Source organism: Gracilinanus agilis, chromosome 5 (assembly GCF_016433145.1).
Source record: "Gracilinanus agilis isolate LMUSP501 chromosome 5, AgileGrace, whole genome shotgun sequence".
Lineage (NCBI taxonomy): Eukaryota > Metazoa > Chordata > Mammalia > Didelphimorphia > Didelphidae > Gracilinanus > Gracilinanus agilis.
This window is the reverse complement of record NC_058134.1, coordinates 186,803,593-186,820,042: the sequence shown is the minus strand read 5'-3', so window position 1 is coordinate 186,820,042 and position 16,450 is coordinate 186,803,593. Positions and strand designations below refer to the sequence as shown.

Genomic DNA, 16,450 nt, shown 5'->3' with positions numbered 1-16,450 from the left:
ACTCCTTATTCTTCTGTAGTACCTCTCACTAATATAGGTACAAGTAGGAATTTCTCATTTATTTAATGTTTCACTCTCAGATTTTAAGGTTTATCACTTTTGAATAATCATGTATCTCATTAAAGAGATTGAGTAATATCCTGTAGCTTGAGATATTCACTATGATGTCATCCACAAACAGTAGCATCTCTTCTATTAGAACTTTATGCAATGTCTCCAGAATATTAGAAGATTCTCTTACAGAATTTTTGGAAGAACATGAACAAGAATGTCAAAGAAGGTTTGTTATTTATCCAAAAAAAATTGTGATTTACACCAGTAAGAGAAATACCCCATCAATGATATCCATTGAAATAACTATTATAGGTACAATTTTAAGATGCTCTTTACATGTAATTTTTGAGTTTAGTATTTGATAAGTTAATGTAATCTTGTAGGGAAAGAACATGAAATATGTAACTATGGGAAAATTTTCAAAATAAAAACCAAAAGAAGAGTTAATTTAATCTTGTGAGCTTATTTTGCAGTTAGGTTTGGCTAAAGCTTGGATGAATTAGAAACTGTTTCCTTTTGAATTCGCCGTATGTCTCACCATTTTTGTAATTTTTAGAAATGGACGTACCTGAATGTGCTCTGAAAACTGTAATGTGCTACACAAATATAAAATAGAATGATTAAAGTAATTTTATGTAGTAGAAAGAATACTAAACTGGATTAAAAAAAATAAAACAAATCTCAGTCAAAAGTTTCCTACTCCTTTGCTTTAATAGCTATTAGTCTAACCTCTGTCGGGTTATAAACTCACATCCAGTTTTCTCATTCATTAAATAAATAAGCAAATCCAAAAAAATAAATGAACGATATTACCTGTCTTGTTGATAAGAATCAGATAATGTACTTTATAATCAGAAATTCTGTATTCATATAAAAGTACTATTACTTTGTAGAGGGATATAATTATTATTTTTTGATTTGGGCATTGCTTTTCAGGTTAATACAATTGAGTTTTCAAATCCAATGGCAACTGTCCTTACTTTTGGGTAAAAAATTATTCCCAAACTAAGATCACAAAGATTTCATACCATACTAATGACAATCTTCTTTAATATTCTCCCATTTAAAATATAACAGAGTCCAACATAACAAAAACCCACTTGGTGAACAGAACTTACTACTCCTGTGTGTTTCTTACAAGACTCAAATGTTACAGAACCTTCACCACTTCTCCAGCTGTCATCACCAATCTCATCACTTAAAAGAAACTCGTTCAGCTTCTGGACGCTGCCAAAAGAAACAAAGTGGGGAAAAATTGCATTGATTGATATGCTCATACCTTTTATTATATAGCATCCCCTTCTCTGCTCCTTAGTAACTTAGTAGCCTTGGCCAAGTCATCTCCCTCTTCTGATCTACACTCAGTTTCCTTATTTGGGTTATCAGACAATTGAACAAAAGAATCCCTAAAGACCCCCCTAGATCAAAACCTCTGAATCCTTTGAGTACCAGCCAATCTCATTTGTTTACCTCATCAAATTTATTAGACTCTGAGCATGACTTAAAATTTCACTGATTCTGCCACTCGCTCTAACCAGTCTATAGTTCTATTCTGTATTAGAAAAAGTAGAATTGGGGATGAATTTAATACAGGGTGAAGTACAACAAATTTCTGAGCCTAGTAAACTGGAGTTCTTCCAAAGCTACTTCCAGCTCGACCCTGGCTGGCCTCACCTAGGTTTGGCCACCCTACTTGCAACTGACATAAAGGTCCACCAAATGAATACAGAGACGGAATCTGAAATGTTTCCCAACTACTCATCACACCATGAATAGATTGAGCTTAGGAGAGAAGATAATCTTCTGAAAGCCTGCCACTTGTGATATGACTAATGGCTGGGCCCATGGGGAGACGGATTAGTGAGAAGAGCCAATCTTTGGGACCCCTCCTCCCTCTGACTGAGGCTATCTCCTCCAAGAAGGCATCTTCCTTTTGGCTGTCACTAGTCCCTTCCTGAAGATTGGAGGTGCCAGAAGAAACTGCCCATGCCTCACTGATTTATCATTATCATCATCATCTTCATTATTCTGTAATATGTAAATATTCCACAGGTTAATTATACATATTATCCACAGCAATATACATAATCATCTTTTCTCATATCTAATCTTGAGAGCTATAAAGCCAGGAGTTTTATCAGAGATAAATATTTTGTATTCCACAGATCTAAAGAGAGTGCTTTGCACACAGAAAGCAATGAATAAATAGATGTTGGATGCATTAGACTGAATTGAATGCAGATGACTCTCAGATATAATAACTCAAGCTTAGTCCTTCATCATCAGCTTTCTACTGGGCATTTCTAATTGGATGTTCCACATGCATAGCAAACTCCATGTGTCCAAATCAGAATTTTATTTTTTTTAAACCCTTACCTTCCTTCTTGGAGTCAATACTGTGTATTGGCTCCAAGGCAGAAGAGTGGTACAGGTAGGCAATGGGGGTCAAGTGACTTGCCCAGGGTCACACAGCTGAGAAGTGTCTGAGGCCATATTTGAACCTAGGACCTCCCATCTCTAGGCCTGGCTCTCAATCCACTGAGCTATCCAGCTGCCCCCCTAAATCAGAATTAATTCTATCCCCCCAAATACACCCCACTTCCAACCTTCCCTACTTCTATCAAAAGTACCACTGCCATCTTTCCAGTTGCCTAGAGTCCTAACCTTATCATCAATCTTAGCGCCTCACTTGCATTTCCCCCCATATCCAATCAGTTGCCCAACCTTGCCATTTGTACTTTCACCCTTATTTCCTACGTCCTCTCTCCACTTATACGGTAACCACACTATTTCAGCTTCTCCTCACCTTCCACCTTGACTATCTCAATAATCTCCTAAATGCTCTATCTGCCTAGTCTAGTCTTTTCCCAACCCAAGCTTTCCCTGTACAGAGTAACCAAAGTGATTCTCCTAAAGCAGAATTCTGACCATCTCTCTCATCCACACCACTCATTAAACTGCAGCGGTTCCCAATTACTTTGGGGATCAAATATAAGCTTGTCTGGCACTTAAAGCTCTTAACTCCCTTTGCTGGCTTATTAGTTCATCCTTCCACACCCTGTACAGTCCAGCCAACCTAACTATCTTGCTGTTTCTCACACAGGATACTCCTTCTTCTTCTGGGTCTTTTCTCTCACATGCGTATAAACCACTTTCTCCTCCCCTCTATCTCTTGGAATCTCTTGTTTCCTTCAAAGTTCATCTCATATCACCCTCTGCCTAAGGTTTTTCCTGCTGCCAATGCTCCATTCTGCTCAGGTTCCCTTGAAGCTGCTCTATATGTATTTTATATATCTCTATGTTGGTGTATACTGGCTCTTCATTAGAATATGAGCTTCTTGAGAGCCAGGCTTAAGGATTTTTACTTTCATCTCTATATCCCCAGATCTTGCTCTGTTACATGACGAATGCTTAATAAGTGCTAGCTGATTGATTATCATAGAATAAATGGAGCTGAATTAAAGAATAATTCTTTTAAATTTAAATTTATTTTTTTCTACTGGGCATTTCCAATTTGATGTTGCACATTCATATCAAAATCCATGTGTCTAAATCAGAATTAATTCTATTAATTAATTAACTAATTGAATTAAATTAAAAGAATAAACCAAAATCTGCCAAGAAAACCATATGTTATTATCCTAATATTTCTGAAGATCCTATTACATATAAATCTCATTTCTTCAAGTTATAATCTAATCTATGATTATCTCCCTTAGGGCAAATTGGTTTAGTTAGCTATTAAATCAAGAAAACATAATCTGGTGGAGGAGGGAGGAAGGAGGAAAAATCATATAAAATGCACCAAACATACATATACCAATAATATAAAATATTCCAAATATACCAAAAAATGTAATTATATAATTATCTTCTTGTAAGAGTTTGGTAAGACAGGAATATAGATCCACATTATTAAGAAGGAATCATGAAAGTGGACATAAGCATGCTTAGTAGTAAGGTCAATAAAACCTGCATTTATTTGATAGAAAAACATATTTAGATACCCTTAAAAAATCATTAGTGCATTTATGGTCAGGACTAAATCATCTCAGATAAACCTCTGTGGTTTTTATCCTCAACAAACTTATAAAATGAAGAAAAGTCAGTTGAATTTAATATGTTAACTGTGATTCATAAAGTATGATCCTATTTATGTTAGAAATTGTGTTTCTTCATAGCTACACTAAAATACATCAAATCTATTGCAGCAGGCCACCTTTTAAAAAATTGACATTTTATTTCTAGGAAAACAGAGGCCACGCATTATTTATGATGGGCATGTGTTTGGTCATCAAAGTTCTACTTTGTAAACTTTCCTGTTTTCTCCCTCAGTAGAACATAAGCTTTGTTTTTTTAATTTTTATTTAATTAATTAAGCGAATTTTTCCAAGGTTACATGATTCATGTTCTTTCCCTTCCTCCTCAAACCCTCTTCCCATAGCCAACACGCAATTTCACTGGGTTTTACATATGTCATTGATCAAGACCTATTTCCATATTTTTGATATTTGCACTAGGGTGATCATTTAAAGTCTACATTCCCAATCATATCCCCATCGATCCATGTGATCAAGCAATTGTTTTTCTTCTGTGTTTCTATTCCCACAGTTCTTAGAACATAAACTTTTTGAGTGCAGTGAATGTTTCATTTTTTTCTCTGTAACTCCAGTGCCTAGGAAAGTGTGTGCACCAAGTAGCTGCTTAATAATGCTTGTTGATTATTGGATTATAATCAAAATGAATTTTGTAACTTTATTCTCACATATGTTATTCATTGCTCCTTAATTTTTTTTTATCAACTCTATATAATTGTGTTCTTGAAATGTGCTCTTTGGAGTTGATCATAAAAAGCAGTTTATACATGCTAATACCTTAAAATAAAAAATAAAATGCTTCCTGCCTTCACATCTTTCATTTGCACATCATGTCTTTATATATAAACAGCTGAGCCCTACTCTGATATTTTAAGCAAAGTTAGTTCATATCAGTTCTCAGTTCCATTGTGTAAATGTCTAGAAAAATCTCACTGTAATTTGTGGACGGGTTACGGAGATACAAAGATGGGATTTTGCCTGTGATCCTTGCTTATAAGGAAGAGTTTAACTTCCTCTACTCTTTTTAATGTTCTCTTCTGTAACTCATTTACACTTGGCACAGACATGGAGATGGCTGACATTTGAGAACTGTGAAGAGAAGTTAGAGAAGCATCCTTAGGGATTCACTCCTGCAGAATTCTTAGGGTCATGTGTGACCACCTACTTAGAAGCAGACAGACTTGCTTTCCTTCATATTCAGACTTTTCCTTTCATAATCCCTCCATCTTCTGGCTTTCATTGAAGCCTCAGTCCTGCCTGATAACAGAACAACCCTGGCTACTCTTTTCAGACTGGTTGTGCTTTTTCTCATATTCATACTCTCTAACTTATTGGTCATAGAGCTGGGGGAGATGGATATAATTTAGTCACCTTATGCAGCTAGATAGTATATAAACAGAGTTCAGAACTTGGAGAAAGGAATGCCTGAATCTGAAGCCTGCCTCAGACTTTTACTAACCACGTGACCCTCTGAAGCTTCATTTTCCTCCTCTATAAAATAAGGATGATAACAGAACCTTTCACAGGATTGTTCTAAAGGCTGAATGAGACATATAGACAGCACTTCTCAGAACTCAAACCACTATATAAAATGCTAGCCATAATTGTTCCATTTTACCACTTTGGGATACTCCTTCTGCCAGCATAACTCATTAACCTCTCATCTTTTGAAATTCATTCAATTAAAATTTATTGGATTTGAGTGGCTATTACCTACTGACCCTCAGATTGCCTTCCTTCCTTCCTTCCTTCCTTCCTTCCTTCCTTCCTTCCTTCCTCTTTCAATGAGTTCAGTGCCCAGCTCATAGATTTTCTCCTGAAGTGACATTAGAGGACTTTAACATACATATTTATGCTCTTTCTAATACCCTAATCTCCCAGGTCTTCAGTCTGCTTAATTTTCATGCTCTATTCCTCCATATCAACTCAACTACACATAGAGATGGTCATGCCTTCCAGTTTGCAATCACTTACAAATGTCCTATTCCATGTTTATGAATTCCAAAATTCCTTTATCTCATCTAATCATAATATTTTATCACCTCTTCCTCTGATTTACAGCTCCTATCTTTGATCTTCATCTTTACTGTAACCTTCAATCCCTCAATCCTTCAGTTCCCTCCTAAGCCATAAGATTACATAATGAACAAATTCAGCTCTCCATTGTCCTACAGAATATAGTCTCTTGCCCTTTCATCCTCACTGATCATCATTCCTTGCTAAATGCTTGACTTTGGGTTACTCTTTCCATATACTCCTTTAAGCCTAAATTGAATAATGCTGGGAAAAGTCACCAAAATGTGCTGACTACATGGTAAAGAAATTGTTTTATACCTTCCTAATTCATTTGTTATCTCATATAGCAACTATTCAAAATATTTTTTTTCTTCATAAAGACTACCAATGGGCACCCTCTTTTGGCCATTTGCCAAGAGCTCCAAATTCTCTCCTCCTCGTTACATATCATTCAGCTGTCTTCCTTCACTAGATACTCCTTCGCCTTTGTCTCACAGAAGGATGTAGTTCTCCTTTCCAAGACAAACATGGAAGACTTCCCCTTATATGATCCCCATTCTCTCACTAATCTTCAGTAGCTCCATATTTTCTATCTCCTTCTCTGTTACCTAAAAATACACCTATGTCACCCCCATTCAAAAAAACAAAAGAAATCTTCAATTGATCATAAAATCTCAACTAGCTATTATTCTATATCTCTTCCTTTTTGTAGTTAAATTCCTTGAGCCAATCCTCTGCAATCAGGGCCTCCATTTCTCTTTTAACTCTCTTCTAACCTCACTGCAGTTCTAATGTTATCAATCGACTGAAAATACTCTCTCCAAAGTTATCAGTAAATTCTTAGTTGCTACATCCAATGAGTTTCACAGTCCTCAATCTTTTTGATCTCTCTGCAACTTTAACACTGTTAATCATGGTCTGACTATTCTCTCTTCTCTCAGCTTTCATGATATTGCTCTCTTTTGGTTCTTTTCATATGTCTGAACAATCTATTTTAGTTCCCTTTGCTGGATCTCCCTCCAGGTAACAATCACTAAAAATAGGCGCCCCCAAAGACTCTGTCCTAAACCTTCTTCTCTTCTCCCTCTACACTATCCCCATCAGCTCCATAGATTCAATTATCATCTATATACAGAAGATTGTCTGATCCATTTCTCCAATCATAACTTCTCCTCTACACTCATCTCAAATCTACATTTTTCTCTTAGACATCTGAAACTGGACATCTATTTGGATATCTCAAATTCAAAATGTCATAAACCAAACTCAATGCCTTTCTCTCTAAGTCGATCCTTTTGTCCAAAACCTTCTCTAGCACTATCAAGGACACCATCATCCTCTCAGTCTCCCAGGCTTGCAATCTAACTGTGTCATTCTCAACTCCTCACTCACATACACCTCATATATCCAATCTGTTTACTTCTATCTTCACTTCCTTCATACGTGTTCCCTTCTCGCCACTTACACTGTCACCACTTAATGCATCCTTCATCATCTCAAGCCTAGACTACAGAAAGAGACTTCTGGTTAATTTTTGTTCTTCACGTTTCTCCAGTCCACTCTCCACTCAGTTGCCAAAGAATTCTTCCCTAAATGCAATTCTGATCATGTCACTCTCCTACCAATCTCAGGGTCTATATATGATCTTTTATTTGGCTTTTAAAGTCCTTCACGGTCTGTTCCTTTCCTACCTTTCCAGTCTTCTTACACCTCCTTCAGCTGTTCTTCTACGTGACATTCCATCTACAAACCTTTAACTTCTTTTTCACTGGGTGTATCTCAAGTTCTTTCCTCTACCTCCTGGTTTCCCTGGCCTTTTTCAAGATGCAGTTCAAATCCCATCACGTGCAAGAGGTCTTTCCTGTGTCTCCCCAGTACCCACTGCTAATTCCTTCCCTCTGATATTACCTTCCATTTACATGCTATCTCCCCATTAGAATGTAAGCCTCTTGAGAACAGGAAATAGTTTAGGTCTTTCTTTGCAACCCAGTGTTTAGCAGAGTATTTGGTACATAGGAAACACTTAACAATGCTTCTAGATTGTTGACTGACACAGGTTCTCCCTTCCCACTCCCAACCCTCCAGCATCTGTACACAGAAGAGGATATTCCTACTTATGTAAATATGTAGAAAATTTCCCATAGCTGATTTATAACAGCTTATTCTTCAACCCACAGGTTAGAGTATTTAGTCAAGGGGAAGGGAATAAACATTTATATTCTGCCTACTATGTACCAAGCACTGGGCAAAGTGCTTCACAACTCATTTGATCCTCACAACAACCCTGTGAGGTGCCTCAGAAAACCAAACCAAATAAAGGTTAAGTGACTTGTCCAGGGTCACACAACTAGGAAGTCTTTACAACTGGATTTGAACTCAGATCTTTCTGATTTTAGGTTCAGGGCTCTGCCACCTGCTACTCAGTCAAATGATTAAAATACCTATTCCTGAAAAATAAACAGAGCATGACAAATGAGACAGTTCCTCCTCTTGGCAGAGGACAAAGGGTTACTAAGGCACAATACTGTATACATTGCCATTGTGAGGTGCTTCAAATCTTAAGAAACAGTAATTATGCTTAACTGCTCTTCCTTTGTTACCAAAGGTTCTTGGGGATATGATGGGAGATTTTGACTTTAAATGATCACCCTACTGCAAATATGAATAATACAGAAATAGGTTTTGAACAATGATACATTTATAACCCAATGGGAATACTTGTCAGTTCTGGAAGGGGGAGGGAAAAAGGAAGGGAAAGATCATGAATCATGTAACCATAGAAAAATATTCTAAATAAATAAATAATTTTTTAAAAAAGAAAAGAAAGTTAGGAGAAAAGGCAGCAGGGCAATATTTCCAAAAATGACTGTGATATATTAACAAAACTTATCAATAAAACTTTTTCATGAAAAGTAAAAGAATTATACAGATTGATTCTGTAATAGGTTTACAGAAATAGTGAATAAAACTCATTCCTTTAGAAATCTCTTGTTTATATGCCTTTGCCTACTTAAGGGAGAATTCAAACTGTACATTTCCTATAACTCTTGGGTTCAACTGATCCTAAATCAAGAGGAATCTCTTTAAAAGAGGGCCAGATTCATAGTCACTCGGTAGATGTTTTATCAGTTTTTTGTTCATTGTTTTTTCCTTTTGATGTACTATTACTCAACAATTCTATACTGAACAAATGTTACATAAAACAGATATGCTTGTCTGCTTCTGTGTAATCATAACTTTAGGACAGGTAGGTGGAACAGTGGATAGAGCTCTGGATCGGTAGGCAGAAGGACCTGAGTTCAAATCTAACCTTAGACACTGTGTGACCCTGAACAAGTCCCAACTCTATTTTCCTCTGTTTACTCATCTGGAAAATGAGCTGGAAAAGGAAATGGCAAACTACTCCAATACCCTTGTCAAGAAAACCCCAAATGGGATCACGAAGAGTCAGACACAACTGAAAGAACTAAACAACAACAACAATCAAAATTTGCTCTCACAGAAATTGAGTAAGGTCAGAAAGAAAGTGATGTTTACCAGAATGCAAAGTCTTAGAGCTCATTTCTGACTTGTTAAATCCATAATTCACAGGCTCCTTGGCAATCAAGTAGCACCATTCCACAAAAACAGAGTTGAGGGAAGAAAGTTGATGACTTTCTCAGGAATCACAAGGAGCAGAGTATCTACTCCGCATGTGTCCCCAGAGGAGCAGATGCATGCCACCAGAGGGTAACTTCCCAAAACCCAGATGCCTTTTGCTGAATATGATTAGATGAGTGCCTTTAAAAGCCACTTGGTGATTAAGCATCTTTGAATATCTTCAGTATGTTTTATGATGAAATTAAAAAGAAAATCCAATTCAGGAATATTTATAAATGTAAAGGGGGACTCATCAATGAGGACCTAGTCCAGAAAGCACTAGTGGGTCTTGTTCAGGGTTTATGTCATGGAGGGCATTTTGCTTTACTTCAGCTTTTATGCACAAGCCTATTTTGCACTAAAAAACTTTAGTAATTTCAAGGTTTATGGGTTGCATAAAGTTGAGGATAGGGTCTGAACTATCAGGTAACTGCTTCAGGTATTTAGTGGATTTCATGTGTATAGTCCCAGTTATAGAGTATGGTGATGAGAACTTTCATTGGCTAAGATGATCCTTTTCTGAAGAAACTCCTCTTACCCTCATCATTTTTTAAAATTTCCCCATAAGGGTGGATTTAAAGTATTTCAAGGTATTGAGAATATCCGCTGATGCTCTGTACAGGGGCCATTAGTAGAAGCTAGTCAAACAAGTCTTAAAATCAAGGATTGCTATTTCTTTAATCCTATAAGGGACATTCTGAAATCAGCTGACTAGTTTCTCTGATTTGTAATGATACTGTCCAACTTTCAGTAGGCCAACTGGCATCAAAGACTGATCATGGGTCCCCTAAGCACAGCTGAAAACACAGGCTGATTCTGGCCAATTTGGCAAAATGCAACACATATTAGGGAGTCTCTAGTTTGGGTTCCCAGAATGAACAAACAGCGTAAGTTGGGTTGGCTTGCCATCTCTACCAAGCCTATGAACCAACATAAGCAGAAAATACTCTAGGAAAGATCAGAGATGTCTGAGAACAAAGCCCTTTGGACAGCCTCATTTTTATCAAACTGGCAATTGCCTCTTCACTCTACTGTGGGAATGGGAGGATAAAGTAGAATACATCATTCTTGAGATAATGTTATCATTTCTCAGTCCCTACTAAATTAGAACTGTTTGCAGGTTTAGCAATTCCTGAATATAAAAAGGGCTTAAATTTTCTAATTATCCTCTTAATATGAATAATTCTACTGATTTCATTAGTTATACCTTTTAATGTTATCATTTCTTTTACCTCTGTTGCTGAACAGGATAATGTTTTTAAATAAAAATATAATCATGAAAGGAACTAGTGTTAGTGAAGAAAATGAAAATGGAGATCAAAATAAAAGATGCTCCATGATTTACGAATTTTATTTTTGAATTAACTTCCCTTCTAAAGGAAAGACCTAATTTAGAAGGATTGCTGCAAAAATCAATGCATGATCTACATAGTTTTCAGAAGACAGAGTGAAAAGAGATAATAATGAATAGGGAAAATCAGAACATGAATTGTTTGGAAGAGCTGAGCTCCAAATCTAACACATTTTGTAAAGGGGCAGAAAACATAATCAGACCTAGAATCAGAGGATCCAAGTTCAAACCCCTCTTCAGTTACTTCCTGCCTACATGACTTCAGTGAAGTCATTTTCCCTTGGTGAGCTTCAGATTTTTCATGTATAAAATGAGGGGTTTGAACCACATTACCTTGAAGGTTCTTTCCTGCTTTGAATCCTATCATAATTAAATTCAGACTACTGAGAAATGAATTGTGCTATAACATTTTTTTTTAAACCTTTGTACTTCGGTGTATTGTCTCATAGGTGGAAGATTGGTAAGGGTGGGCAATGGGGGTCAAGTGACTTGCCCAGGGTCACACAGCTCCTGTCTCTAGGCCTGACTCTCACTCCACTGAGCTACCCAGCTGCCCCCTGCTATAACATTTTAATTGTGATATAACTTCATCATTTCATTTTATTACAACTTCCACTAGAGTCATGGATGAGCTCTAAACTAGAAAGTCAGGAAATTTATCTTCTAGTCCTAATTCTGCCATAATGTCACAGAAACTAGAGACTTTAGGAAATCTGCTTTACTCAGTGGGGTCGCTGTTTCTTTATCTATTACAGGAAGGGGTTCAATTTGATGATATCTGAGGTCCCTTCTAAATTTAAGGGAATATATGTGTGTATATATAGTTATAATTGTGCATATAGTTATATAAATAAAAAACTTTAGGTTAGTTTGGCTGAAATCTATTGCTTCTTTACCTAAAGACATGCTACAATACAAATTCCCTAAAATTATAGATTCAGAGCCTTCCAATATTAAGGTGAATATAATCTGATTCTCACCAAAGCAGGGAGAGGAGGGATGGACCTTTGCTATGTGCTATGTATGGAGGGAGATTTCCCCAGTCTTGATTCACAGAGAGAATGATGAGCACAATTTTAAGCACTTATAAAAAGGACTTAGTTCCAGAAAATCTGGGTAGAAATGAATGATACAGGAAGAGGACACTATAGAGAAGCTTAGAGAGGGAGGAAAAAACCAAAAAAACTCAGGAATGACATATATTCATAGGAAACTAGCTTCTTCACATTCCAGGAATCCTTAGACTGCAAATACTGGGCCTCTGGACAAAATTGTTGTGTCCTTGATTAGGCTGAGATCTTATCTTAGTTGCAGCTGAAGAGCTCATTTACACAAGCATGATCCTTGGTTGTAATCTAATCTGTATTAACTTCTCTCATTTCTCTTTGCTGTTTTGCTTTGGGGCTTATACTCCATATGCTATTGGTGATGCTCTTTGGTGAAACCAGTGTTTGGCAGGAAGGAGTTAAGTAAGCTAAGGGGTATTTACTCTTTTCCCTCAGTATCAGTCAGTAAAGTGCCTTTTGTACCCATCAGCCCTAGATTAGAAAGGGGAAAAGGGAAGCAATCTGCAGAATCGTAGCTTGATAGCCAAAGAAGGCACCCAACTGATACTCAACTAGAAGGTACTCCTTGGTTCCCCCTGCCCTTTTTCTCCACATGGGATGCTGGCAACGTGGATAAGGTCCTTAGCCATCCTCTCTGAAAAAGCAGCCAGACCTCAGATCACATCTATCCATGCCATCCATGATCTATATCTATATGTGTATACAACCCATGTGGACACAAATATTATGCTAGAAAATCACTATGTTTATGTGCTTTAGATATCTTTTAGACATTAGGAAAGAAAGAAGTTTAAGACTTTAAAATAATTTAAAACATTCTTATAATGCATAAGGATTCCTCCAAACAATCTGCCAAATATTTCTAAGTTAAAGAAGCATGGAACTTCTAAAAAAGATTCAGAATACTATTTTTAGATTACTTTGGCAGCAGTAATTCTTAATTGCTAATTATTGTTTGAGAGGAGAGGAGAGTGGGGGGAAAAGACAAGGAAGAATCATGGCTTTGAGATGTGTAACTACAAAATAAAAAAAAAACAGAATTAACTCAAAATACATGAAATAGAGATTGTGTTCCATAGTGACTATCACTGTGTTCAGAGACCATAAGGTGAGTAAATAATTTTCAAACAGTATGGAGCATATAATGTTTCCAAGGGACCAAATAAAACCAATGTAGAACTCTTAAAGAGAATGCATACCTGATAATCGCTTTGACTGCAAATCTGACCACTGTGGATAGCAGGAAGAGTGGTGTGACCAGGATATGAAAGAGTGACAGTGAAGCGAAGGCTTCTGCTGGTTTTAAGAGTTTCTTGCTTGTATAAGCATGAGTCACAAAGGTCTATAGAATCACAAACAAAGATTTCATTAGGAATTGCCTCCAAAAGCCTCATAAAAAATTACATTGATTTTATATGTCAGAGGGGTTGAAATTTCCTAAGGGATCCTACTTATTTCTTAATAATGCCAAAACGAGAAAAAAAAGGAAAGCAAGAAAAATTCACCCAAGTTCATCTCACTTGAACAAAATAGGTCTTTTAAAGTGTTTATTGAATTGAATTTGTTAATTAACTGTAGTGTAATCAGTATTTAATTTTCCAAAGAAATGAGAAGTGTTTTTTAAGGTTTTTCTTAAGAATGGTACTATCGCTGAAACTGCTATCAGTTTTTAATCTAGGAAAGCCATTTCAATTCCTATAAATAAATTGTTTGCTTTTAGATTGCATTTGAAATATAACGTGAAAATCAAAATTATATTAACAATTGGGTTGTTATAATCATTGTCATAAGAACATCAGGGGGCCAAATCTGACAAAATATAGATTTTGAAGCAAAAAAGGAAATCCACAAGAGGGTGAGTTACAGTTAGCTACATCGCTACCCTTACATTTGCTGGAAATTCATTTCTACAAACAATGGCATTTGGTTTTTTGTTTGTTTGTTTGTTTTCTAAAAGGAATAAGAAAGGTCTGCTTACTGCAAGAACAGCTGCTATGGGGATCCCTGCATTCATAAAAACTGTGGAAGGAAATAAAACATATATGTTAGAGTCTTTCAACTGTGAAAGTATTTTCTTAAATTTAATTAATTAACCCCCTATTATTATTGTAAGTGTTCTAAGAGACACAAGGGATAAAGTTAAATAACATTTCACAAATTTTCCCCAACTAGTACTTCCTATCCACAGTCATCCAAGCCCCATGTGGTATCCCAATAGAAGAATATTTTCCTCTTATTATAAAATTATAGCTTATTAAAATAACATTTGAAGCATCGTAAATAATAGAGTTCAGGAAATAAATAACCTTTTGTTGGCAAAATGTAAAGGATGGTGAAGCAAACTGGGCATTTTTAAGTAGGATATGACACATTTCTATGTGTAATATTACATACACTGAATTCTTTTCTATCCCCATAGAGAAGATCTGCTGTCTGGTTAGCTGAAGAAACCAAAATATAAAAGCTTAACAAGAAGATATATGTTGGGAAAGTCAAGGACCTGGCTTTCACATCACTTCCAGTAATTCCTCTACAATTTCATAATTGCCTTTTTCTAAAGGAAAGAGTATTCATATAAGGAAAGCAGTTATACACATACCACTTTAAGTAGCTTAGAAAAATGGTTGAGTGCTTATTCTGTTTGTCTTTAATTAAATACAGTAACTAATTTAAAAGTAGGAAAACATTTTCAGATTTTGTCCTCCATTGCTAAAATACCAAATCCAATGAAAATATTTGGAATATTTTTAAAACATCTAAGATAACAATGTTGCATGACCGTTTCTCATAAAAAAGAACACTGCAGTCTTAGAAAAAGGGACAGAGATGATGAGTCACACAAATGGTGCAAGATCTAGAACTGGAATTTAGGATTCTACACTATCTCTATGTTACTACATTACCGATTTCATCATTTATAACATTTATAACTGTGAATGAACAACCCTTTCTAGCCTTCTAAACAGCAGAGCAAAAGAAATGTTCACAACTCCAGAAGTAAATTAGTATTTTCTTAGACTAAACCAAGACTAGAGGAAAGCATGGAGACGTTTTAGGCAGAGGCCAAGTCTTGACTGCAGCTCTTTTATTCATGACTGCCACTATCCTATTCTTAATATTTCCTTTTCCTTTAGTTCACTCCTACAATTTATTTCCTATCGTTTCAAATTCAAATTTAAACTACCCAATTAGAACAAACTGAATTTATCTCAAATTTAACAAAAAGGTATAGCTTTGCCCTTCTTTTGAATAATTGAAACCAACCACTGGGGAATGAAGTGCTGTATATACAAACTTTGCACAAGGCTGCTTGGCAATGGGCAGTTGGAAATTCTGTTATGGAATAAGGCAGGGGAACTTTGCCCTTTCTCCCAGATATCATCTCAGACATCAGGAATGTAGACAAGCTACTCCAGCTAAGAAAGAGCTCTAAGAGGAGTCTCTGATGATTAGTCAAGAACTCAGACATTGAGTAATGATTGGTTGTTCAGTTTCAGGGGTATTGGCGTAGACGGGTCATTCAAATGTTGTAGAAGAATAAAAATTTGGGGAAAATGTCTTGCATCTTCCCTTTGACTCTCGTTCATGTATGGGACAGGCATTCCCTGAGCAGGGAAGTGAATGAAGCTTTTCAGGCTCCTTATCACACACTCTCCTACATCTAACCTCAAAGTCTGAGGTTCCATCACTTTTCTATGCTTTCCCTAAGAGTAAAGTGGAACCACTTCCACTTCCCAACCTAAAGGAATTCTTAGTTCCTACTAACTAAATATACATATATGCAAATATAAATATGTATATGTGGGTATGTTTGTATCTCCAAGGAAAGTCTAGAGATAGACTGGCAACCGGTTCAGATTGGAGCTCCCATGGATAGTCCTATTCAAAATTGTCAAGAAGATAAAGTTTTCCTCCCTCTAGTCATTTATGCCCTCCTTTTCCTCTGTCACACATAAACCAACACTGAGACACTTCATGCACCTGATTTTTTTCTCTCCCTTCAATATGAACTTATTCTGTGCCATAAAAACTTAACTGTTTTATATCATATTCCACAAGTATTCTGCTCTGCTTTCAAAGATAACAGGCAGTATGTTGTAGTGGAAAGAATGTTAGATTTAAAGTTGGGGGGGGGGAAACCTGTATTTCTAACTTATCTTTCCTTTTTTTATTTGAAAATCTATTTAATTAATTAATTTTGAATATTTTTCCATGGTTCCATGATT

At 36.2% G+C, this 16,450-nt stretch overlaps 1 protein-coding gene across 1 annotated transcript in view; it reads right to left on the bottom strand.

The window, feature by feature from the left end:
- ABCC9 (ATP binding cassette subfamily C member 9) overlaps positions 1–16,450 on the bottom strand; it is a 180,356-nt gene that overhangs the window by 99,935 nt on the left and 63,971 nt on the right. The window contains exons 12-14 of the mRNA XM_044678314.1: positions 14,203–14,243; positions 13,424–13,566; positions 1,173–1,281 (exon numbers count right to left, since the gene is read on the bottom strand). Of these exons, the coding sequence (XP_044534249.1) occupies positions 1,173–1,281; positions 13,424–13,566; positions 14,203–14,243 (293 nt within the window). The remainder of the gene's footprint in view (positions 1–1,172; positions 1,282–13,423; positions 13,567–14,202; positions 14,244–16,450) is intronic.